At 34.7% G+C, this 26,668-nt stretch overlaps 2 protein-coding genes and 1 long non-coding RNA gene across 18 annotated transcripts in view; 1 reads left to right on the forward strand and 2 right to left on the reverse strand.

The window, feature by feature from the left end:
* The window catches only part of LOC135210040 (uncharacterized), a 22,343-nt gene extending 11,052 nt beyond the window's left edge, over positions 1 to 11,291 (reverse strand). For both annotated transcript variants that reach the window (XM_064242823.1, XM_064242824.1), the window contains exon 1: positions 10,892 to 11,291. The gene's annotated coding sequence lies outside the window, so the exon portion shown is untranslated. The remainder of the gene's footprint in view (positions 1 to 10,891) is intronic.
* LOC135210044 (uncharacterized) overlaps positions 1 to 26,668 on the forward strand; it is a 70,763-nt gene that overhangs the window by 30,779 nt on the left and 13,316 nt on the right. For all 3 annotated transcript variants that reach the window (XR_010313440.1, XR_010313439.1, XR_010313441.1), the window contains exons 3-4: positions 17,224 to 17,309; positions 24,577 to 24,979. This is a non-coding gene — a long non-coding RNA (uncharacterized LOC135210044). The remainder of the gene's footprint in view (positions 1 to 17,223; positions 17,310 to 24,576; positions 24,980 to 26,668) is intronic.
* LOC135210038 (protein still life, isoform SIF type 1-like) overlaps positions 13,925 to 26,668 on the reverse strand; it is a 457,406-nt gene continuing 444,662 nt past the window's right edge. For all 13 annotated transcript variants that reach the window (XM_064242819.1, XM_064242818.1, XM_064242811.1 and 10 more), the window contains 3 exons: positions 24,522 to 24,719; positions 15,185 to 15,733; positions 13,925 to 14,633 (listed from right to left, as the gene is read on the reverse strand). In XM_064242819.1, coding sequence (XP_064098889.1) covers positions 15,198 to 15,733; positions 24,522 to 24,719 — 734 coding nt within the window. In that variant the 3' untranslated portion in view covers positions 13,925 to 14,633; positions 15,185 to 15,197. The remainder of the gene's footprint in view (positions 14,634 to 15,184; positions 15,734 to 24,521; positions 24,720 to 26,668) is intronic.

Here is a 26,668-nt window from a genome sequence, read left to right on the forward strand (position 1 = left end):
TTATTACTCTCATTGCTTTTTTTGCTTCTTCCATAATTGATGGCACAATTTATATATTTTTCATTAAAGTTCTCGCGTTTTTCGGATATACGATAAAACGGACTGCACTCTTAGTCAGCCAGCTGCGTATTATTGTTTAAGCAGCTGAACGTTTCCGTTACAGTGCTTGCTAACGTTTCCTTGCTTGCATGCTTGCGCGTGCAGCCGTAAACGTAAAAGGGCAGGCACCTCAAGGACGCCAGTTTATTGCTTGCTAAACAAAAGCACGTTAAATATACAACGCTACCAGAATTCCATGTCCAAGCAAGGTCTATAATTCTTGTGGCCAAGGGCTTGCGTTTTCGAAAGCTTTTAAGAAACAGACAACGAAGGAAATGTTGAATGAGCTGGAGATGTAATTTGCTATCACTTGAATCAAAGTAGCAATCAAGTTGTAAGCTACTCTTCAAATGCGTTAGAAAGTGTCGGTCCCTCGAGTTCGTACAATGAAAGTTCGCTGTTTTGAAAGCCTACAGATACGTACTATTATTATTATTATTATTATTATTATTATTATTATTATTATTATTATTATTATTATTATTATTATTATTATTATTATTATTATTATTATTAGTACTTAAATTGAAAGATAGAATTAAAATTGGTCCATGGTGTATACATTTTTAAGATTTGGTGGTACTTAACTGGAGTAGATATTTGAAATTTAAGTTTGAAATAGTATGAATAATAACTATCCCATCAGTGACTCTCTCTCTCTCTCTCTCTCTCTCTCTCTCTCTCTCTCTCTCTCTCTCTAGCATATTTTATTAAACAGAAATCGTTTGATTGCCCAGCGTTCGCTTGGCAAATTCTGCCCGCCTGACCAACTGGTAGAAAGTCCTATGAATTTATATTCAATCATTCACCCAATTCACTTAAATCATGTCTGTGAATTGTGGGCTTCGTTGTATCCCATTACTACTGGCATTAGACCCCTCAAGTCTCGTGCAAGTTTCATAAACAGGTTTAAAAACAAATTGTGTTGTGAGACGGGGTCATCAACCTTCCGTTTAGCTTTCTTCCTTTATCCTGGCTAGGGGTAGGCATGGGAGACCTATCCGCATCCCCCCCACGCGCCCGCTTTCATACCCTCAGTGTTAGAAAACAGGTGGCCATGCTGAGATGGAATCATGAATGCTGAAAAAAAAATACAATAAAAAAACTAAACCCATCCTGGATGATTTTCCTCTACGGCTTTCTGTGAGCCTTAGTGCTTAAACCATTGTCTAACCTCTAGACCTTGGTCTTACGGTCCAGTGGTCTTACTAAACCTAATCCCATCCCGTACGTGTGACAGTTTCCTTACTGGTTTTTGAAAGTAGAAACGTTACGTCATTTCATTACGATTTTGAATTCCGTAGGTTGTGGTACATATATATGTGTCCATTCACGTTACCATTTTTCTTAATGGTGCCAATTTTTCCTCTTGCAAAGCCGTAACCGGTTTATAAAGGCCGAGACAATGGCCCGCTGAGATAGTAGAATCCCATTGTATGTTAACATTGTCTTATTGTATTTTAAAGTCTTCATCAAACCCATTTGGATATTACACGTTATCTAGAGCTGACGCAATGCTATTTCTTTTAGCCTTTTTTCCCCTGCTTCAATTTTTATAATATCATTATGTTGTCATCTTTGTAGGTCATTGTTACAGAGTGACGAAAATGTATTAAGAGTTTCACAATGGTTTCTTTACTCTTTGCAATCGGCCTACTATATTGTCACGTCCAGTCCAAATCTTATTTCGCTCCTAACGTTCACTTTTGAACTTAAGCAAGTTTCATTTTCGTTCATAATTTATGCAGAAGGCGACGAAAATAAACGTTGAAAGCAAATGAATTAGACCTTATCCCTAAGGAAGTAAAACAAAAAATTTTTTTTTAACTCGTAGAGTCGCATGGATAATGGATATTAAAGTAACATTAGAATTCAGTGGCTTAGCTGTTGGTGAATATAATATTTTCTTGGGGTTGTTTAAACTTAGGTCTTTATCCAGTGTTTTGATTTGATTGTGCACCGTTTCGAGATAAGATCGACCTTGACGTTCTTTTGCTTGTAATTCCTTAATTTTTCTTTATTAATAGTAAGTGATCCCAATTGTTGACGTTGGTTTTGCCCTGAGGTCGTTAGCAATTTATCAAGGACAGAATCAAACTATTCTTTAAGCTTGAAAAGTGAACATCAGTAACAAGAAGAGATTATATCAGAAACAAGTGCAGTTCGGTGACATTCAGGAATTTTCTTAGTTACTTTGGGGTAGCTTCTCTAGAATTTACCTCTTATGATGTATTTACCCCATGTTTCTTCTTGAATGAATGTCACCCTTCAGTGTTTGTATTCATACACACACACACACACACACACAGCTAAACTGATGACCTAAAAGGATATGACTTAGAAAATTTGCGAGGAATAATTGTAACTCCTGAAATTAACAAAGAGAAACCAGAGCACATCCAATTAAAGAGTCAAAAGTCAGTCATCGCACGCTCGTGTATGAAAGCATTGTCAACATTAGCAGTCACTAACACCCCCTCAAATCTCGCCGTCATTTAGAAAACGAATGACGGAGGGCGGGAGAGAGGAAATCGATGTTTTTAAAATTTCGATGAGATGACCTGCAATTAGCCCAAGTAATCGCCAAGTAAGCTTTTAAGTAATTGTTAAGTAATCGCTTTGGAGCCATTTCGTATTTGCCTTGTAATTGCGCGAAGTCTGAACTACTTAAGGATCTTTGATAATACTCTCTTCCCATCCTAAGTTCTATCCCATATCTTCCCTCTCTCTCTCTCTCTCTTCTCTCTCTCTCTCTCTCTCTCTCTCTCTCTCTCTCTCTCTCTCATATTCATACATCTGTTACACACGTGTACATACATACCCATAAACCTGTTTATTTAATGACAGATTTACCATTTATTTTTTTACTTGAAAACGGAGAAAATAATTTTTACAGTTATACCTGTCTCTCAGCAAACATGTATCATAATTCTTTAAGTTTTGACGTTCATGTACTTTTATGTTTACAATATTTGAACTGAAGAGATTGACGAAAATACCTCTTGGTTTGCATGATAAATCATTAAGCTAATAAATGAACTAAGTTTATCGTTGCTTGTTGTATTAACGGTGAAATGTAAATTTTGTTTTAATCTGGCATATATTCAGTAGTAAATCTTACCTGTGTGGCATTGGTCAGGTAAATGCGAATGAAATTTGTAACCGGTGATTGGATAGCTTGAGTCATTCTATCAGCTGATACTATTACACAAATAATAAAAAAATAGTGTTGTGTACGTATTGAATTTTAAAGTAATATTGTTAGTCTTGTGTATCTGATGTTAAATGTAAAGTCCTTCCATTTTCTTAATGGAATCATTTTTGTGTTTTGTTAGGTCATGATACTTGACCTAGGTTTAACAAATAGGTTTTTATGCATTCCAGTCAATTCCATGTCAGTTCCTGTCGAGAAACCTCAGAGAAAATATAAGAAAATCAGAAAAATCCACAGACTTAATTCGCTTACGGAAGTCAGACTCTTGCTGGAATTGGCGATAATGAAATGGTTGGTAGACTCCACCGTCATTTTTCCTTTTTATTTGGCATGTAGTCTTCTTTTTTGCTACGTACCCAGCCGTAGCGCTCTCTCTCTCTCTCTCTCTCTCTCTCTCTCTCTCTCTCTCTGCTCTCTCTCTCTCTCTCTCAGCGGGTACAAACCGGAGGGTTGCTAATGTTATACAACCCCGGAGGGAAACCCTTCACTCTTTCGTAGAAACGGTAAGTATAATTTTTTTTTGTCTCCGTGTTTTTAAAGCAGAACCTCTCTCGTTCCTTCATCCTTCATCACGATGTTGTGCGCTCGAGAGAGAGAGAGAGAGAGAGAGAGAGAGAGAGAGAGAGAGAGATGCGGGTGATGTTATATCGATTTGTCAAGTTGGTACTTTCTTTGTTTTTGTTTGTATATATATATATATATATATATATATATATATATATATATATATATATATATATATATATATATATATATATATATATATATATATATATATATATATATATATATATTGTGTGTTGTGTACACATACATACATACAGTATGTAGGTCGAAACAACTTTCGACACTTTGTCATTTAAAGATGAAAATTTTAGCCGATTTGGAAAGTTTTCCCAAGTGATACTCTCTCAGGTCAATTGTTTCGCTCTTATCATTGTTGCGATTCCAAAGTAATGCGCCACTTCCTCGTAAGGCATCATCAGAGTTCAGATAAATTGAACTAAGTGACTAATTTGGGCCGTCGTCTCGCCAGCCATTTGAAGAGCACCGACACCTCTGAATAAAATTATGGTGATTCCGCCGAGCCAGGAAATGTTATTTTGTCGGAAAAGTCAGGATGATGATTTTGCCTCGGATTCTTTCGGGAACAGAGTTGAGTTTGCAATCCTCATTCGTTCGTTTTCCGGAATTGCCATTCCCGTAAATCATCTCCCTTTATGAATACTATGTAACCGACCACGGAAGAAATGTTCCCGAAGGAAAGTCGTGTCGTTTCCCATTGTCGAACAAACTGAAAGTAAGTTTCGCCCGTCTAAATTTTCTGACTGAAATCGTGTTTACTCAAATGGTCATGATTTCTGGGGTGAACGGTAGGCGGCTTCAGCCGTACTTGAAAGCAAATTTTTTTTATCATAATTTCACAATAGCAACCGTGACTTTTTGCGCATGTTCTTTTATAGTAGTTTGGAAAGGTTTGGTCGAGTTACGATGAGATAACGGAGATGATGAAGGTTTAGGCACATATATGCGCTTTCAAGTGAATGAGATTCCGGCGTGATACGGGAACGTAAGGGAATGTTCGTAGGAGTACTGGTAGCATGATGTAGCTTTTTACTTAATAAAAAAAAAAGACCCTTAAGCTTCCGTGCTCTGAATCTCTGTGAATAACTTATTTAGACGCGACCGTATCTAAGTTGTTTACGTTAGCTTGGAATTATTGTTGGGTTGTTTGACCATTGTAAGTGTTTGATAATAGTCTGTTATTTGTAAAGTAACCTCGTAAACGTAAAAAACCGGAAATCGGAGCATGAAAAAAGTAATGTAGACAGTTATCTGTGTATTTACGAACTCTTTGTCAAGCAAAAACTTCATACAGTAGCTTTTAAAAATTGTTGGGCGAATTCGTCAGTACCTGTTGATGAGTGCGTGTGTCAGTACCGTATAGCGTAGCTCTGTACGCCTGGCTGGCTGTCTTCAGACTCTTATGTAAACGATGAAGGGGATATGTTGTTACCGTAAGACGCTTCTGAGGCGTAAAACAATTGACTGTAAATATTCTTTCAAGCGAGGGTGAAAAAAAAGGCAAATAGAACGCAACTCTGTTATAGATTATGCGAATGAGGGATCCCGTTCACTTGTTGAAAACATCCCCCCCCCCCTTCCCATCTCCCTAAATGTTTATTGTTTACTTTGAAGGTAAACAATTTATTATCGTAACTGTTTAATGTGTTGACAGACGCCGTTTGCTCGTGTGATGTAATATCTCTGATGCGCGCATATCAAACAGTCTGGTGTGCGCAATAAAACACACCTGTTCAGTGTGGAATTGATTACATTGTGCTGAAATATGTTCGCGATGAATTAATTAATTAATTTGTTAGTTTTAATTCAGCATAGCATTATCCATTATTTTACTCTCAACGAGGTGATGTCATAAAACATGAAAGCTGCAAATGCGAACGAAGTATATATGTGTGTAGTATATAATATATATATATATATATATATATATATATATATATATATATATATATATATTCATATATATATATATATATATAATATATATATGTATATATATATGTATATATAATAATATATATAATGTATAACTATATGTATATATATTATGTCAATATATATGTATATAATATATGTATATATGACTATATGTATTATATATATTATATATATTATATATATAGTATATATATATATATTCTCAGAGTAACGTAACCGAAAAGAAAGCCGTGTCGAGAAATGACTTACATTCAATGGAAATTGATGTAGATAGTTATTTATTTTTCTTGTTTTCTTTGGAAAAATGTCTGCGAGATATAACGTCCAAGAACTTCGGTGTTCTCTCTGATGTTAGCCTGTGAAAGTTTTTTTTTTTCTCCTTTCTTTGTTAATCTTACCTGGATGATTTATAAACCTGACTTGAATAATCTCGTGGATAATTTGCGTCTGTCGTTCCTTTGTTGTGTAGGTGTTGTTTTTTCACGTTGAAGGAACGAAAGTTTCAAATCTGGCGATATATTGAATTTGTTGTTTTAAGATTATTGGAGAGTTAATTCCCAAGTACAAGACGGTCAGAGAAATTTAACTAAGAATTTTGCCAATATTTTAGCATCGTAAACATTTGTCTGAATTACCTTTTTGGTGTTCTTACAGTTTCACCCTTGAATTAATTGCTCATTTTCGCTCAACCAATGATAATTTGTGTAACATTTTTCTTTGTCCTTGTGCTTCGTCATCTCAAGTTCTTCTCTAATATTACTATCTTCACTTTTGTCTCATAGACAGGGGTAAATGGCCTCTCATATAGCAGTTTGGACCTTGCTGTATCCACGAAGGGGAATATTATCTGCTTGCTCGTACCCTGTGCAAGAGAGAGAGAGAGAGAGAGAGAGAGAGAGAGAGAGAGAGAGAGAGAGAGAGGAGGCCAGTCCAAGTTGACCTCATGGTCGACTCTTCCACTTTTCTTGGAACGTTTGACAAGATAGTTTTGGTTCGCCAGCTAGGAGTTTTATTACCAATTGAGAGAGAGAGAGAGAGAGAGAGAGAGAGAGAGAGAGAGAGAGACCTACCTTATTTACTGTCATAAAAATAACTTTTTATACTGAATCAAGGATGAAACCTTCGCACAGGACACTTTCACCCAATATGTAGTCACATACACACAAGCGCAAACACTGCCAAGATGTCATATTCTTCACCGCCCCATCAGTAGGATCTAATAATGTTCCAGTCTTGACATTCCAGTCCTGACAGTAGTTCTTTCGTGTGTGAAAGTAAAATTGCAGCGTCCTGTGTCTAGTTGGATGGTAGTAAAGGAAACACGCTTTAGTTTGCTTTAAAAATTATTCATTTGTTTTGGGGGGCTGCTTGTGTTGTTGTAATGATACTACTGATGATATTTCCATAATGAATTAGGGCTACGAAGTAGTTCAGTGTAAAAGATTTGGACATGTTGCTAGATGAAATTAAATTCTTTGGATTTTCTAAATTGTTGTACATTGAAGTTGCCTTTTTGTTAAAACTAATGTAATTTGCGTTTACAGTTATAAATGAAAATATGAATCCGAATTTTTTTTTACTGGAATTTTAAGGTCTCATGTCTAAAGTATGCCATTTTAGATGACACTAACGATGAAACCAGTCGTTCCAAGCATTTTATATATCCAGTGCTTCATATTTTCCACACACCCCTTCACTCACCCCTTGTCAGCTCCACAAAGGATGCTATGATTTTGGGCCTTTTTAATTATTTGTCTGTCTATCTGTTTATTGGCTGCACAAGTCAAAAAGTTATGTCCCGATTTAAACCTGAATGCCTCCAGTGGTAGGCCTTGTAGCTGGCAGCTAGTGATGAGATTTTGGGAGGAATCTGAGTGTGGTTGAAGGACCTTTTGCGATGGTTGGGGGATGGGGTTTGTTGAGTGTTGGTTGAATGCTTGCCCTTGTCGGAGGTTTGCGTTGCCTGAACGCTTAGCTCTTGAACATTTTAATGCATTAATTTGAGGTATGTAAGTATGACTTTAAATAGTTAAAGGTTAGTGAAAGGAAGAGAGTTTTTACTAAGAATAACTGGAATATGATTAATAACAAGACTGGAAGCAAACAGCTTCCAGCACTGATAATGTTATAGGATATGTAAATTATAGGATATATTAATTATAGGATATAAATAAATATAGAATATGTAAATGATAGGATATGTAAATTATTGGATATATAAGTTATAGGATATGTAAATTGTCATAATTATATTAAGTAGTTGTATTTTTTGTTAGCTGCGGGTTCTTTATTAACAAAAAACAAAAAAGAAAAAATATTAAAACCCCCGCAGGGTAATCGACCCTCAGTTGAAAACGGAAACCCCCTTATTTGAACCATGCCCACCGAGCCGGAAAAGAATCAATTTAACTGTTAGTAAATCACCCTCATCGAATCCGTTTAGTGATTAAACAAAGACAAGGAGATCCGTTTTCTGGGTTTCCAAAATCTACTGTATTCACCTTGAAGTTTGTTAAGGAAATGTATCGCAAAAAAAAAAAATAGTTTTGTTTGTATGGTTTGATGTTATAAAATGATATATATTTTTATAGATAAAGTGAGTGCTAATAGGTCTTATCTATACATTATGTGCCGCGTGATATGAAAATGGGTCATAGAGATCGAGTAACTTAATGGAAATGGTAAATTGGGACATCTTGAATGGAACGATGCATCATTTTTGAGACCAGAGATGTAATTCAATAGTGACTTTGTGCACAATTCCAATATCGGGTTTCAATAACGGAGAGGGAGAGGTCGGCTTGAGTTTCGTCCAGTTCCTCCCTGGAAAAGTAGCCAATAAGTTTTGGGAAGAAAAGGTATATAAAAAAAGAGCTTTTTAGTATTCTTTATATGATTTTTAATGTTTCTTTTATAGCAGTTCAAGTTTTTACATTGATTTATTAAATAACCCATTTTTGCTGCCTGTTTTTTTACTTACAGGTAATTTCTTTAGCAAATTTAATTTTGACATTTTATTTTTGGATAATTTACAAATAAATTTTATTATGTGGTTTAACCCATATGACAGTTGCCGTTCATCCTAAATACGTACTTGACTTGGGTAAATTTGTTTATGTTGAAATGCAAAATTAGGATTCGAACGATATTTAGTGTCACAGTTCCCTATTAGCATTGTGTTATTATGAAATAATTTTGGAAATTTAGATTTTACGTTATGAAAGTAGTTATTTAGGATTTAGGAAAACTGATTTTAAAAATTAAGGCTTTGGGGGGGCGGGGGTTCTTTTCTGCTTTGTCGTTACAGATATGGTGTGGAACCCAGTACTATACCGTTATTATCCAAGGATTAAGTGTTAGATCGAAATACTATCAATACTTACTTGGTTGCATTCCTGTAGGTTTCGTGTATATTATTTGGAAATGTTAAGATGTATTATCTGGAATTGCCTCTCTTGGATCGTATGAAATTATTTGAGAAACGTCAGAAACAGTAAGAAACCGTAAACGCATTTTAATATATATAATATATTATAGTATTATATATTATTATATATATATTATATATATATATATATATATATAATATATATATATATATTATATATATATATATATATATATTATATATTATATATATATATATATATATATATATATATATATATATATTATATATATCATATATATATATATATATATATATATATATTATATATATATATATATATATATATAATATTTATTATATATATAGTATATATATATATATATAATATATATATATATATGTATAAATATGATATGTATGTGTATATATATATATATATATATATATTATATATATATATATGTATACTTATATTAATATATTATATAACTATTATATATAATATATATATAATAATACAATAGTATATATATATATATATACTATCACTAGCTATATATATATATATATATATATAATATCAAGAATATCAGTTTTGTTTATCAGCTGTTACATTCTTATTCCCGTTAAGTGCTGAACGTATGACAGTTATCCAATAATTAGTTTCTGTTATCACTATTTTCATAAATTTAGCATGAAATGTACTAAGGGTCACTTTTACGTCTAAAACTCTCAAGAAACAGAAACCCTGCCATAACGTGTGCTGTGACGATAACGGATAACCACAACAATCGCTTTCACAAGAAGTGAATACTTCTTCCCACTTCCTCCCAAAACTCCAGGTCCACCGAAGGGAAAGCAACTGTTATTTTGTCACGAAAGCAAGAGTTCATCGTGATAAGAGAATCCGTCGATTCTCGAGGCCCTGGGATTGGGAGGGGGTGGGTGGGGGTGCAGGAATATAGGCAGGGTCAGATATCGAGGTGTTCCTGAGGGTGAGATTCTACCAGGTGATAGCAAATTTGGCATCGTCAGAGCGTTTGATGTTTAGTTGCAAGGGCTAGCTTTCTTGCAGTCAATTACATAATGAGTTTCTACTTCTCTACGGTTTTGTTGTTATTTATTATAGTTCTTTGTCTATTTGTTCGTTCTTCATACAGCAGATGAATTATTATTATTTATTTATATTATTATTACTCAGAAGATGAAAACTATTCATATGAAACAAGCACACAGAAATTAAAGTTAAAATTTATATGTTTTTCATTTGGAAGAAGTAAGAGGAGAGAGAGGGAAATACAGAAACTAATATGTTTGTCTTGTCTTTTCATACGTAACTGAAGAAAGTGGGCTTTTTCTATATAAATGGCGTGAGATGATTTAATATACATAAATAGGATGCTAGTTTTGTATCTTACAATGTATTGTTTCATAATTATTAGATATTAGATTACTAGATATATATATATATATATATATATAGATATATATATATAGTATATATATTAATATATTAAGATTATAGATATTATATATATTATTCTTATTGTCTATATAGCTAAACCCTTGCAATTAGTATATGGTGGTTGATTATTTTAAGCAGTTGAGAAAAAGTTATATTTCAATTATTTGCAATAAATATAAAAATGCTATGCAAATCTTACCTTAGAAAAGCATCCTGTTGTTTTGTAGATTTCAACACTTTAAAAAGTCAAGTTATTTCACTTCAATGTGTAATCCACTTAAAATTTCATTTTAAAACCTCAATCTCTTCAGGATGAGACGAAACTCCACTTTTGTCGTAAAATTGTTGCTAAAACACCTTTTAGTCATGCGTAAATAAAGATTAACAATCGAAAGAAGGCGCACACGCAAGTCTCAATAATATTTCGTCTGTAACCGAACTACTACTAGTGCCATCTATCGGCTTTCAAAGACGGTGCAAAGAAAGTGACTGCGTGCTACCTGCCCAACTCCCGGCCGTCGAATGGGAGAGTTTGCTGGTTAGGTTTTTTGACGAAGAGAACCGGACCAATGGGTGGGTTCGTCGGATTGGCTCGAATTCTCCCGGTTTGCAAGCGTCTGCGAGATACCAAACATGAAAGTGCTTGACTGAGTCTCTCTCTCTCTCTCTCTCTCTCTCTCACACACACACACACACACACACACACACACACCGGGTCTGCGAGGTATTTTTACTTTCGTGTCTGTATTTCCAGTTATACTGTATCTGGAATAAGATAGAAATCAGTTCGTTCATGATTTAGTGGTCAAGTACATGGACTTGGGAGATGAGTATTAAATCCTTGAGTGTGTTACTTATTCTTTGTTATATTTACGATAAGGTAATAGGTTCACATTTGTAGCTGATTGTACTTTGGCAAACTAAGGAATGTAGCACCGAGTTATTGGTGCTGTGGCTACTTTGTTTGGCAATTTTTCCAAGTTTAAAATTATCTAAACAACCCTAACTTTTATTTCGAGTGTTTCTGGTCTTACTTTTATGCGATACGATATGTTTCAAATATAGTAAGTTAGATTGTAACTTCTTCAGTTGTCATACATTTTGCACACCCGAGACTTTTACAACTGAAATGTTTTCCGAGTAATAGAGCCTATAGTATTTGCCTTTCCCATAATAATTAATGTTATCAGAATCAGTTGTTTTCGTACTAGTTTTAATGAGGGGATTATTAATCTTTCAATCCTTGTTTGCTGTCAACATGAGCCGCGTCGTCGTCACTTTTGAACCCTCCCCGGTTGTCTTGTAGATTAGTACAGCGAGTACGTCGGGTGATGTAACTCCCTTCTCACTTGGAGTTAACAGAAATAGGAAACATTATTGGAAGAATCACCTAGACCATTCGTTCAGAGCACGTTCACAATGCAAAATTATATAGTATTGAATTCAATTTTTTCGTATTTTTGGCTGCACTTGAAGATTTTTTTTATGAGATTGGTAAAGGCCCTGAAACACTTATGCGTTCTGATTATTGGTTATACCCATCGTCCGTTCATTTCCACGCGGTTGAACCTGAAGTCAGTCATGAAGGCTTTTGTTTCTGTGTCAGTTAACGTTGCTGAATAGTTTTGTTTTACCGCCCTTGATACTGAATGAATGTAAAAGTTTTTGTATGTTACTGAAGGTTACCCGTTGATAGCATTTGCAGCCAAGCGACCTGCACTACATAACTGTTAAGATTTAAAACCTAAAGAAAGGGTGACATTTACTAAACAGAGGCTGATAAGAACTTGTTACGTATATTTATATTAATTTTTAACAAGTTGCTGCTTTTGCGCACAGACCAGTGTGTACACAGGCATGCACGCACACACACCTACACTCACGGTGCACCTCAGGCTGGCCACTGTAGGCATTAATAAAGTTTTTTTTTTCTGCGTCCCTTCAGCTTTCGCCGCACTCACATTTCAACCTTTTACTTTACCTCCATTCTTACTTCCATTCTTCCATCATGCTGTCCATCCCGTCTAACTATTATTTCTAACTCCAGCTGTGGATTTTTCTTCGATTTTCACCTTGAGATCTGTGTATACTTTGTCTCATTTATTTTCTGGATCTCTGTATCTTCCTGTCCAACCACTCCAGCAGTGAATGCCTGAAAGGGCTCCAGTGCTTTGCTTTTATAGCCTAAATTTCACATTTGTGTGTGTAACTATGTGACCATGTCTTATTAATAAGACGCAGGTACTTAGTATCCCATCATTTCACTCTTTCCTTCGTGGCTGTAACTTTGTTCATGTAAATATATATGTATTTAAGTCATCATCATCATCATCATCACCAAGACCACCACCTCTAGTGCTGCATAAAATAAATGGCTTCTGCATAATTTTACCACTCGTTTTATTCCTGTGCTTTCACTTATGTCTCCAACTTCCTGCCTTATAGTTCTCATCCAAGTAGGTCTTGGTCTTTCAATACTTCTAGTGTCCACAGGAGTCCAGTTCACGCTATCACACATTCTCTCCTCGGTGCAGAGGAAGAGGACATGCCCAAGCCATCTCCACCTCTCCAACATACTTTTCTTATCTACATAAGGAACTATGTAATGTAATTTCTCTTATATATTCTTAGATATAACTTTGTCTTCATAGCTTGATTCATGCACATAAAGAAATGCAGCTTTTGCTATTATATACTGTAATCTTACTTATTTTCAGACTACATTACAGTATATCTGATTCCAAAGTTTTGTTCTGTCTACCAGGGCGGGGTTTTTAAGCCTACCTATTTGACCAATTTGATCAATTTGATCAATTGGGGTCTCGCACCTTAACGGCGCCCGACACCAGAGTTAGGTACCATTTGAAGCCTTTTCCGTATTGTAAGAGAAATAAACCGCGACCAAAAACATGAAATGAAAAATGAGAAAGTATTGTTCCTCACATTACGCATACTATATTAACCGATATTTTTCACTTGGCAAATAATTTCTATACTTTTCTAAATGGGCCCCACAATTCCTAGCCCTGGCCCTGCTGTCTACCCAGTGTTCGATTTGCTTCTTTTTGAAGATTTTGCATCAATCCTTTCATCGTTATTGTTATTCTATCCTCTTGTATACATACGCTGTCCTTGTTGCTTCTGTTTTTCATAGATTTATCTGGATCCTTTGCCTCTAGATTAGAATACTGCTCGAGGGTGAAATGAACCCTTAATCCATTGAAACAACAAATAAATTTTTGTAATATACTTTATTGAGCATGGTACCCATGTACATAATATATTTGTCTTAAAGATGTAACTGAAAGACCAGGAAGTAAACAAAATTGCATATATAGAACAGTATTTGAAGAGTCTATCACAATACTTCCAACAGTGTATACATTTTAGACGTTTTTTAGAAAGTTAGAAAACAGAAAGAGCACACATTTATATACATCGGAGTGTAGAGCAGAATTAAAGTAGTAAAGAAGAAATTTGAACCATCTGATGGCTATGAGACTAGATAGCTTAGCATGTTCACGGTGCATACACTTTCAAATGCCCAGTTCAAGAAGGTTATTTGGCTAGCAGCATTAAAAGTATGGAATTCATTTTGATCATTAATTTTGGAACTTAGCATGCAGTATTTTAAGTACACCTTATGGCTTATTGTATATTACACTTGTATACAGTACTGTATATTATTTTCAAATTCATTCTTATCATTGCATTACATGGCAGCTGAAAATGGATGAGTAAACAGATTTTCAACATCATTTTATATTGCAACTGATGAGCTTAACAGGAATGAAGGTGCACTTTTTGGCATCGTAGGCTATATGGAAGACAGCTGCTTAAGCCTGTTTACGTAACATTAGCGTGGCAGGTAATTTGTGGAAAATGCATGAATGCACATTTATAGCGAAGAGCACTGCTTGTTTTCGTTCGACCTAACAATCCTGAAAAAAGAAAATAAGATGAGAATTGTTTCTTTTCTTTGTAACTTGAGAAAATTGCAAAGTTTGACAGGAAGACGACCAGCTTTCTAGGATAGGAACAGGCCTCTTTGAAGGTTTGCAGCTGTTCACATGTACACGTACATTTGTTAGAGAGTATTTGGCTATTTTAATGAAAATTTTTATGCTGAAAGAATTTTTATATTTTTATTGATAAAGTAAGTGTTAAATGCCGTTTATAGTTTCATCGTTGTCATAAAACTGGAGTAATTAAAGAGTTAAATGTATGTTACTAAGGAAATTTTAACTTTTCTTAAATGAAACATTCACGTGTTCAAAATCTTGCCATGGGAAACGATGAGGTACATAGCATGATTTTAGTAGGTATCATTTTATCACTGTTTATTTACATGTACCTACTGTTTTTGTTATGAGTAGCTGAATTTCAGAGATCTTTGTGTCACTCGGCATGAGAGGTAATGATGTTGACTTATTTTCTTGCTTTTTCTGGGTCCTGCTGTGCAACAAAATACATACTGAACCAGATTACTTACCATATTTTGAACCTTAAGAGAGTGCTCGCAGTTGTTGCAGGAGACTGTCTATGGTCATGCCACCTGGAAGAATGCCCTCCATGTCATGTGCTATTTGGGATGACCCTTCTTCTGTGTAAGGGAAGCCTGGCCATGGAGAGCTTTTGACTGTTCCGCCATGAAGCCGTTGGGTCCTTCCTGTGCCGACTGCCCCCTCCCTGGGCGAAGGTCTAGGTTGATGTAAATGTGATGGATCCCCATTCATTGATGCTGGGCGAATTGTTGTTTGAACTATGTGGGTCACAGTATGTTTGGTTTGTCCATTACTGATGTGTGTAGGCTTTCCTGAGTGAGGATGCCCATGACTATGAGGACTGGTCTTTTTTACTTCTTTCATCTCTTTTGTGATTATGTAGCAACCATTTGGAGTGTTTGTACCAACGTCTCTGAACAATTCTCTACTGGAGGTAGGGAAACCACCACTTCTAGGTTCAAAACCTCCATGTACCTTGATTTTGATTGGTGTTACTAGGGTTGTAGTAGTTGTGCATACTGTTTCAGGTTGTTTCTCTGCAAAAGTAGAAGAGGTATATTAAATAATTTTCTATATATTCAATAAGGGTGTTGGGACTTTTGGGTAAGTTAACTTTATATGCAGTGGTGTTATAGTAACCGAGATAAATTATTTAATAGAAGTTCATTGCTTAAATTTGCAAATAAGACTGTCAGATTTTTAAGTCACATTTTATTTGTGAATTTTTTGTAGTTCATTTTATCACACTTCAAAACGAGTTTGGTATTATTGTTAGTCATACGTTAGTTGTGAGAATTGATGCTATTATTCTGGATTTCTTAAATTACCAGATAAAGGCCTTGGCTTTTAGTTAGATTTTGAAGGGGATTATTAAAGTATAATTTCATTGGAAATATTGCCAGTCTAAAGTGAACAGAAGAGTTTGCATAGAAAAACATATACCTCAGATCTTTCAAACCTGTAACCAAAAGATATAGGTATTCTAAATATGGATTTTGATTCTTTCCTCTTGTAAATTGTTTTGTGGTGCTGTTTGTAGCAGTTAGGTCATCTCTGTTGCTTCTTTCCGTATACCATGTGGTGACCAAACAGACATAGTATGTACCCGAGATTCCTTGCTTGTAGGTACACTTAGGCAAATTTGACCCTCCATCTTTTTTTTCAACTTGATTTATCCCTGGATTATTTGTCATTAAATTGAATAACAATGGGCAGATGGTGATAGCTACTGCAGGCATGTATAATATTCGTGTTCTCAGACTATATTCTCCCTTCCATTAGAAGAAAATTCCACTCTGACCTGCAGCATTTTCACTAGATTTGAAGGAACTGGTCTTTTAAGGCTTCATGGAAAAAATCTCCACAATCATATTTACTTTATTGATTTTGACTTTTGCATTTCAGCAAACAGATTGCCATAGAACAGTTTTTTTTTACTGTGGGCAAAGCTGAATAGTAAAAATTCCTCCCATCCATACAGTCTCAGAAGGCTAAGCCCCTCACAGTTCCTGATAGTGACGGCAGAAGCTAAGTAAGAACTAAATACTTTTTCCTTTTCCATAAGTGAAGACCTCTTATTTTATATATGTAGTAGTGTCCATCTCCATGTTTGGAGTAAGAGGACTAACTTTGCCGGGGTGCACTCACCGGAGAAGAGACTTTTCTTTCATCTATTGTTGAGTCTGTGTAGCCGATAACATTGCCAAACAGTGTAACATAACTAAAATGGTGGTTTAGATTTATGGATCATAGTATTTAATGAATATTGTAATAAAAGTCTTTCTCAGTTCTTGATAGATTCTATTTGCAATAATGCAGCAATCTCCTCATGAGAAATTAAAATGCCGCCTTAGAAGACTTGAATAGTATGAGGTCTTCTCATGTCAGTTATGGTTAAACAGGTTCTCTTTAATTTCAGAGTGGAAAATTCCTGTAGGAATTATATCGACCTAATTTTATAAAATGAGGTTGGACACAAAAAATCATATTGTATTCATATTTCCTATTTGTTTTTCTTTTCCTTCAGGTCATGTAAAAAAAGAATCACTAAATGTATGGAGGCTGGAAGGAAAGATGAATGCAAAATTAATCTCGGACATTGCTGGAATACAGGTCAGCAATATTTTTTCTTTCTTTAGGTTTTGGAGGTCTAAAGTGCTGATGACTAGTCTTCATGGATCATATGATTTGTAGACAGAATTTTACCTCATTAGATGTTCCATTTCATGACACTAATTTTCTCGCTTCACTTTTATATAAACTTTATAAGCCATTGTTGATCAGATTAGCATTTCGTTCATCTCTTAAGATCCTTTTAGTATTCCTCTCATAATACAGTTTATATGCAATTTGTCAAGCAAAATTTTTTAAAATTTTAGTTGTTCTCTTTTTTTTTCTTTCTTTTCTATCGTACTGTGCACCAATAGGAATGTTACTTGTGTAGTATACGCATAAAGATTCAGTCATATAGAGTACAAATATAAGGAAATATAATAATAATAATAATAATAATAATAATAATAATTTTTAAAAATAAACTGTCAATCTTATTTTTTTAAATTTTTGTAACACTGTTTCGGTAAGCAACCTGGCTAAGATGATTATTTTCCTTAGTTGTGTATTTTCTATAGTTAATAATCCAATACTTTTCACTTTAGAAGCAGCAAATCAGCCACCAAGCAGCTGATTTTGATTGTAAAGTTTTAATGAAATGCTAAAGTAAAATTTTAGGGAATAAGAAAGCTTGCCACCATCGGGCAACATCAGCACAAGTTTGCTAGTTTCAGTTTGCTGGAGTATTTTGCTCTACTTATTGTCCTTCCTTCTACCTATAGTTACTATGGGAATTCAGTCATAACTTTTTCACTTTCTAGAACATCCTTGTCTCAAGTGGAAGGCTAGTTGTCTTTAGAATTGGCATGGCTCCCTATTTATCAGTTCTGAATTTTTCTTTGATTTAAGCAGTTGTTAGAGTGAGATTTTAACCTCTGGTTTTAAATGGTACAGTGCAAGAAAATTATCTGGAAAGTTTTGCAATCTGTAACTTTTCTTTTGTACTTGTAATCTCCCTGTTAGTTCCTTTAACGAATAAATTTGTTATAATATCATGTATGTACTTCATATTCTCATCTTCATTGGAACAGCCATTCAGTGAACATTTAGACTTCAATTTAGTTACATGTCAGCCTTTATTGTATCAGAGTAGCTTGTCTAGAACTTCAAAAGACAGACCAGTGGTTCTTAACCTTGTGGGGGGGTGCACCCCACTAAGGGGCCGTCAGCAATTTCCAGGGGAGGCGTGAGTCCCAGGGAAAATTTAAAAATTCTCTAATTATATTTATCTCTTAACAAGAGTGAGGAACTAATATTCAGAAGTCTATGATAAAAATGCATAAATATCGCCTTCTAATATTACTTTCCAATAGCTTACTACTCTAGCTAGACACTGGGCAAACCATGTTTTGTAATTATTTACCTCCCTCCCTATCCCTTGAAACCCCTTCGCGTTGCTTTTATTTTTCTTTAAATCTGGGGGGTGGGGGGATGTTACTCAAAGAAAGATGCAAGGGGGCGTGAAGGAAATTACCAACTCTTAGAGGGGACATGGTAATAAAAAGGTTGAGCCACTGAGATACTGTCTGTAAAACAGTTCAAACGGACGTCTTATTTGTGGCTTTCCCAGATGATTTGTATTTCGTTGAGAAGTGAAACTTGGAGTATAGTTCAATTGAAAGAAATTAGATACCTGAATGAGAAACAAAGAAAATGGATGAAAAGACAGATCAGTGTATAGTATTTATAGCAAAAGTACTAGGGGCCAGGAAGGACGTGCAACCTAAGGAGCCAACTAAATCTCATTGAGGCCAAAAGACAAACTTCATTTTTCCTATTGTCTACAAAACTCAGTCAAGTAGACCTTATCAGTACAAGTTAAAAGACAAATGCAGTTTTCATATCTACTGAAATGCAGTACTTGGTGCTTAGAGTTTAGTTAAGAAATTAACTATTTTGTATATGTATGGCAATATCATTACCAAAAATTTGGAAAAGTATTGAAAAATTAGTCTGTAATTTGGGAATTTTTTTTTTTTTGTCAGTATTTCTTTAACACAAGAAACATCAAAGCTCATACTGTTATTTACAGACTACTGTGTTATATCTACAGGTGTACGCAACAGATAAACAATTGTTAGTTATAGAAGCATTATCAAATTAGTCGAAAGCAAGTAAGGCTCTTGGAAGCATTTTTTCTGAGATCATTAGTAAGGGATATAAGACAGTCATGCATTGTATAAATAGTTTAATAATATTAACACAATACATTAGTTTGTATACATTTCTATCATACAATATAATCCTTTTCATGAATTATTGAACACTTTCAAATGTAACTTTTTTTTATCTTCACCTAAGATATAAAGTCAAATATTCTCACAAGTAAGCAACTATTGTATTACTTGCAGTCTGAAAATGAAATATATCTTATGAAGTATTCCTACAGAAGGGTTGAGCGTTGTTTGAAGCCCTCCCTGGAGCGTCTTGGTTGCTGCCGAGAGACCCACTCAAGGCCCCGCACACTTCACCTTGAGCTTAATGCACAAGGGCAACAAAAGCTCAAGTTTGACATAATTCAGGGTCCCAAACTGGTCTCTATTGTAATTAAGGAACCAGACATAACAAAGGTAGAAAATAAAGAAGCATTTTCTGTTGTACCCATGATGTTGCTGTCTTCAGCTTTCTGTCATCTTGAGAACAAAAGATGGAAATGCCATGTGAGATTCTCTTGAAGGGAAAAATAAAATGAAAGATAGTAACTCTGGAAACAAAATTCTAAAACAGAATCAGAAACATAAATAAGAACAGGAGGACTTGTTATTTTGGTAACATCAATCAGTGAAAAGTGCAGCATGGTGTACTAAGCAACTTGAAAGAGTGAGCACGAATTGGACACCTCATAACAGTTGAATTGATCGATAGTTCAGGAGTGAAGACGTTCTTATATCTTTTTAAGACTGGGACTGAAACTTGTTAATTGTAACCAAATAAACCCATATGAAATCATTTTGGAAATTAGTTGAAATTGAACAAGAACAGCAAAACTGTATTTGAAGAGTCAGATTCAGAAATGGTGTTAGCTATTTTCTTAGTTTTCTCCAAATACTAGTCTTGTGTATCTCTGCAATTATTGTAATCAATAGATTAGAGCACCTTAGAACAATGACTGATGCGAGGGCTAGAGTGAGACACTAATATTGACTGATGCAGGGAATGTCTTGAGATGATTAATAAAAGGAGTTGTTTTGAGACAACTGTATGCACATCGTAAGGGATTGAGAATTGGATGGGCATGGCTTACTAATGGAAGCAAATGCTGAATGTGGGTCAGATTTTTAAATATAATGAAGGGGAATTGCAGAGACCAAACCAAAGAACAATTTTGTGTAAAATTTTGAGGTACCTATGACCGAAATTAAGACATATAAACGATCAATCACAGATTGATAGGATGGTGCATTGGATGGTTGTTCGCAGTAACACTGTCTGGGTATGAAATTAAAACAAAGTGCACTATTAAAAAGAAATTGGCCTGAACTTGTAACAAAGCTCAGTTTAGACTTCCCTTTTGACAATATATTCAATATCACCAACAAATATACACACCTGACACTAGATTTTTTGGTTTGATTTGTTTATTAGAACAATTTGTTTATTAGAACACTCTGATAGGTAGAATTTAGACCAGTTCAAGAATAGGAGATAGAAATTGAAAGCCATAAGAAGCCTAATTCTATGTTCATTAAAGGGCAGCAAAGTGAGGGCTGAAATGAAGGAAAAAGTTTTTACTTTTCTGTGATGTAGCTAAGCTGCTACAAAGGAGAAGCTTTGACATCACAATGAGTGAAGATTGGCAGGTGGCCCCATACTATGCTATTCGATGTCTCTACCTTATGAAATTGAGCCATTTTAAAGGACAGCCAAGGTATAGTACAATGTTTCCAGGAGCTCTACACATAATGATTGTACGTGCCTCTACAGAAGGGTGGCCATCTGCCAGTCTGTCAGAATTATTTTCAGAAAATGCGTGTCAAAAGGACACTCACCAGTAGAATGTACTTAGACAACGTCTAAACAACACTAAAAGAAATGTACACCATCGTTACCAAGACATGTAACAAGTGAAAATCAACAACAGCTTTTAATTATTGTAAATTATTTCTGGCAATCACACTATGCAAGTAGTGTCCATGGCATGTCTTGATGTCATCTTGGGTAAGCCAGGGCCAGCAGCTATGTGAGAGTGCCAAGAGGGTGGCTACTAGCCACATATATGTAGAAAAGCAAACACAAAGCGTATTGGATATACTGCCTGCTCCTATACCAGTATAAAGTGAATCATCTTTATTTTATGAAGAGTATAAAATGGCCGTACAAAGTCTCCTCAGACTGTTGTCTATGCTCCTGGAATGTCTTCTATCATACATAATTTATTCTACTATATAATCATTTCTTTATAAAGAAGTTCTAATATTTAATTAGAAATGTCCTTTCTTCAAAAAATAAACTACATTGATGATGAAGAGGGCAAAACTGTCATGGACAGCACAAAGTGCTATTATTACTTCCTGAATGGAGCATATGATGGAGTTAAAACTCCAGTGATGAACCTGACGTGAAGAGGGGAGTATGGATGAGGGTGGCCTTCAAAATGTTCTGCACTTACTATTTTATTTTAAAGAAAGATTCAGTATATTTACCACTGCAATATCTTCTCAGATGTACTGCATGTGAAATGTACTTGTTAATAGCCATAGTGCAAAATTTATTATTAATGGGCACACCCTCCCACACTGCCTGCAACATGTCACTGAGGTCACCTTTGACAGATCTATCTACAATTGAAAGGTTCCCAAATTTATTAGTAAGTTGCCTTGAAAAACTATTGCAAGACTTTTAAAGCAAAGGCTGAAAAATTTTGAATTTGTTTTTCTACATGGCCATTAATGAAAATTTGAAGAAGTATTTGTCTTTATTATTAAGAAATATAATCTTTATACAATGATAAAGCAACGTGAACATTTTTTCTACGTAATAAGCCAGAGGAATGTAGTTTGGAGCATAGGAACTATTTCAGTAATATCTTTCCTGATGGGCAATGGTATTCAGCAAGGAATTTCAGTTGATCTAAAGCACCTGGAATTTCAAAGCAGAAGTAAATGGTAACAGGGAGACTCAAGGAGTGGGAGGGAATTGGATGGCTTCCAAGAGAAATGGGTCAGTGTTGAAATTTTACATTTAAACAGCGTAAAGACTAAGACCAATGGTGCTTGAATTGGTAATGAACAATTAGCAAGGATACCAAAATAAATTCTTTAGAGTGGATTAACGTCACTGTCGTCAACCGTCTTGCTCAAGGAGTCCACCATTTTGCCATTGAAGCAATCAAAGAGAATCCAAAATTAAATAGGTGCTATTGCAAAAGGAATGCCTGGCAGATGCTTTTTATCAGCAAGACAAAACCACTTTTGCTACAATCTATCTTTCAAGAACACAAAACATTATGTATTTAAAGAATAATTTGGAGCTGACACTGCTCTAATAAGCTTATTTGACTATGAATTGACTAGCAACATTATTTGGCACTGAATGTTAGAGCTATGAAAGGTGTTATACAACTATACACATATAAAGAGAAATGTCCATTTTCATGAAATCTTAAAAGATATGAATTATACTTCAATATAACAAAACTCTTGAAAAGATATATTCAGTGCTTTAACATTAGAGAATCCTTTTATGAGTTACTCTTTTCTACATGTCATTCCACCAAAAATATAAACTTGTCTACATCATTCATATTTAATAATATTTGTCTGAGGAAGGTGATATTTGTGGCTAGAGAACAGATGGGCCATGACTAATGAACCAAATGCTGTCATTACCTTTTATTATTATAAGCATCAATGCCCCATTATCATTTATTATCGGGTCCATTTCACTGAATTCTGCGGTTCAAAGAACCATTCGACTACATAAAGAATTGTTTCATAACTGAAGTTCAGACTTTAAAAATTTGAAAGCTTTGCGTTATTATATAAAAAAATTATATTTTGAGTTAGCTTTTTTAAAATACTCCATATACTGTACTACAAGTTTGTATAAAAGTCACCATATTTGATATGAGATTAAAGTATTGAGCCACATATGTGACTTGGAATCTGTTTTCTTTCCACAATTCTGCAACAATGGTAGATGGAAGATGGTATGGGTTAACATTTTCTGTATATATGTATAAAACATTATATAACTTTTTATCAAAGTTGATACCAGTTTATTCTAAGCATCATTCACCTGCATCTTTGTCTTTTATCCTAGTAAATTAAATTCTTCAAACTAGAAATTCTTGTCTTAAACATACAGCAAATCTCCTTTTTAGGTTCTGATTGCCTTACACATAAAATATGTACAAGCAACAAATTCAATAGCAACAATGAAAACTTTTCATACCCGCAGAAATAATCCTTCAATATCTAATCTTCTTGTACCTAAGGTTAAAATCTGTACTGAAGCTGGAGCGGTGGTTAGACGTGTGATCACTTTACAATTCATCAATTTTATTGTAGGGGAGAGGATTAAATCAAAGCATCAAACAGTTCTAGGATCCAGGAAAGCATGTTCCAATAGCAAAGAAAACATTCATGCGTACTAGATCCTAGTATGACACACTGTAAAATAATGCAACTAATGTAGTCTTTGTGGTGAATTTTAAACTTCCTTTTCACTATACAGTCGTAAATGCATGAGCACCACTGGAAATTATTTTATTCTACAGTACTTATTACAGGAGTCTAAAAAATGTAATATAACCACGTGTATATTTAGTGTCTCTCGAACTAACAGTAACGATGACTGGTTGTGGTCACACAAGTATCTTTGGTAAACATCACCGCCATGGAATGTCTGAATATTCATCAGGGGAGATCACAAATAAACACAGGGCGTCAGGATCACACTAAGATCCTTTTTTCTTTCGCTACTTGAAGCTTTTTTCCTATATCCTATCACAAAAGGTCAAGAAATGAACGTAAAACTAACTGGAATCAGTGACATGCTGAGGATGAATATTTCCGTGCGAGGAGGACTTCATAGTGGGTGTGAGCAGGAGGATGCTGTTAGTGTTAAGGGAAGTTCAAGCAGACTTTTAGTGGTGAGCAGCTTAGTTAGTAGTACTGTACTGTTACAGAGTGTGAGTTGAGAGGCAGCTCTGTTAGTAGCAGAGAAGGGCAGGGGCAGCATTGCCTCAACAATGTAACGTTCTGGTAGAACCTGAATCCTTTTTGCTACTCATGTATATGTTTCCGCCATATTCTTCATACACCAGGAAGTGATCCTCACGCCCGCTGGATTTTCCTGCACGAGGAAGTGTTAGTGACTCTCCTCGCTGGCCAGCACCTCCTGCACCTACTCCACTAGAGCTGCCACCTGACTGGGCGAAGGTATCACGAGGCTTCCATACTGGTGAACCTGTAGTAGGGTAGTGTTGAGAAGAAACAAATATGTTGCATTATAATAATTATTTTAAGGAGCAATAAATTACTGTATTGTAATCCACAAGTTTTCCCTACATATTAGTGTACATACTAGCAAATCAGAATTTTCCATAATTTCAACTAATGGAACATTACTCATTACTTCCAGAATGTGTATAACTACGTATAGACCATAAAAAATAGGATCATGCAGTGCTACCTAATGCTGATATGCAATACATTCATAACACACCTGTAAGTAAATGCTGAATGAATGCTAAACTCTGTATGTATTACGTGTTACATGCACAAAATTCCACGTACATCAATCACCATTTAGACATTACGACTTTATGTAAAGTTACCCTAGGTATATTTTGCAACAGTGAATGTTTTGTTTGAAGCTGAGGAATGATATATACAGTACTGTGCATATTGCAGCAATCTGATTTATATATGCAGCCTGTGACAGCTACAATGACAATATAAAAAATAAATTACTTTTATCTGCAAGCAGTGACAATGTTTTATTAATATTATACAATTAGTCAATATACAGGGGTTTTAGCTAATTTACTTATTTTAAGTGGTAAGAATAAATACAACTCTTACTTACCTACTTTACTAAAGTATTTATGGACAATGCACATTAATGTAACAAAATGCCCAATTTAAATTAGGTACACTAAATGTATAAAAGCTACAAGCCAAAAAATGTGTGATTATTGAGGTAAATATGGTGTAATGCTGTAGAGAATTTTAACCTGAACCCACTAACTACAAAAAATATTGAAATGCATGCAATGTAAATAAATTTTATAATGAACATTCACTTGATTGATTACAGAGTGCACCAACAAAAAGCTATTACAGTATTTGTCTTGGTTTTATCATTACAGACCATTTAGTAACTTTTTCAGATTTTGGGACAAGCTTATTAATGTGATGAGCTAAAAAAAATTAAAGGCAATATGTATACTGTAGTTACTAAAAAAAATGAAACAGTGGAAATATTTTTTCCTAAGGCATGCATTAAAGGTAAGAATGAGAACCAATGCAAAATATGGCAACAATTGTGTTTTCATTTGAAAAAAAGCTGATAAATAAAATACTAACATTAAGTAGATGTTTGTTAATATTGAGAATAGCAGGACAAGAGCTGAAAATTTTTTCCATAAAGCAATATTTAGTAAATGCATCGGTGAATGAAAGGATTATTTTCCAAAGCTCTGCTAATGCCATTGTAATGCATATAAAAAAGTTAAAAGGGAGTACTGTATCATGTATTTTTCAAATTTAAATACACTGTACTATGTTCCTTTTGCAAATTTTACCACATATACTCCAAAATAAGCAGGTGTAACTTGGAGCTTTAAAGTTACCAAATTGTACAAAACCATTTGAATTCCTGTTTTACATGTCTACAGGTGTAAGATGGGAGCCAAGTTACATCAAGCTGCTGATAATTAGTTACTCGGCTGGTAGTTATACAAGGAGGAATGCTATAGATTACTTGAAAGTTAGATCTCCAGAAAGACAAAAATTTAGTAACTGCATTATACTAAATCTAAGAAAAGAGTTTGAGGGAGGTTTTTTATTTTTTCTTTTCACCATGATGCAATGCCCTGTGAGTGACAAAGGGAAAGGGTCACAAAGAATAAAGAGTATTGTAGTAATGTGGATAAACTCATGCTTATTCTAGGTAGGAGTACTTGCATTGAGTTGCTTGCTATGAAAACCACTTGTAACCTACTTAGAGGAAGAACGAGAGAGATGTAATGTCCTTCATTTAAATTTGCCTGTGGAAGATGCTATTTAGACATTAGTAGTATGAATTCGAGATATAATCTTACACTCAAGAATACAGACAAATCTTGAGGGAGATGAAAGCCTAAAATTATACTGTACTGTAAAAAAAACCACTTAAGTAAATTATTTCCAAAG

The sequence above is a fragment of the Macrobrachium nipponense genome, chromosome 39 (genome assembly GCF_015104395.2).
Source record: "Macrobrachium nipponense isolate FS-2020 chromosome 39, ASM1510439v2, whole genome shotgun sequence".
NCBI lineage: Eukaryota > Metazoa > Arthropoda > Malacostraca > Decapoda > Palaemonidae > Macrobrachium > Macrobrachium nipponense.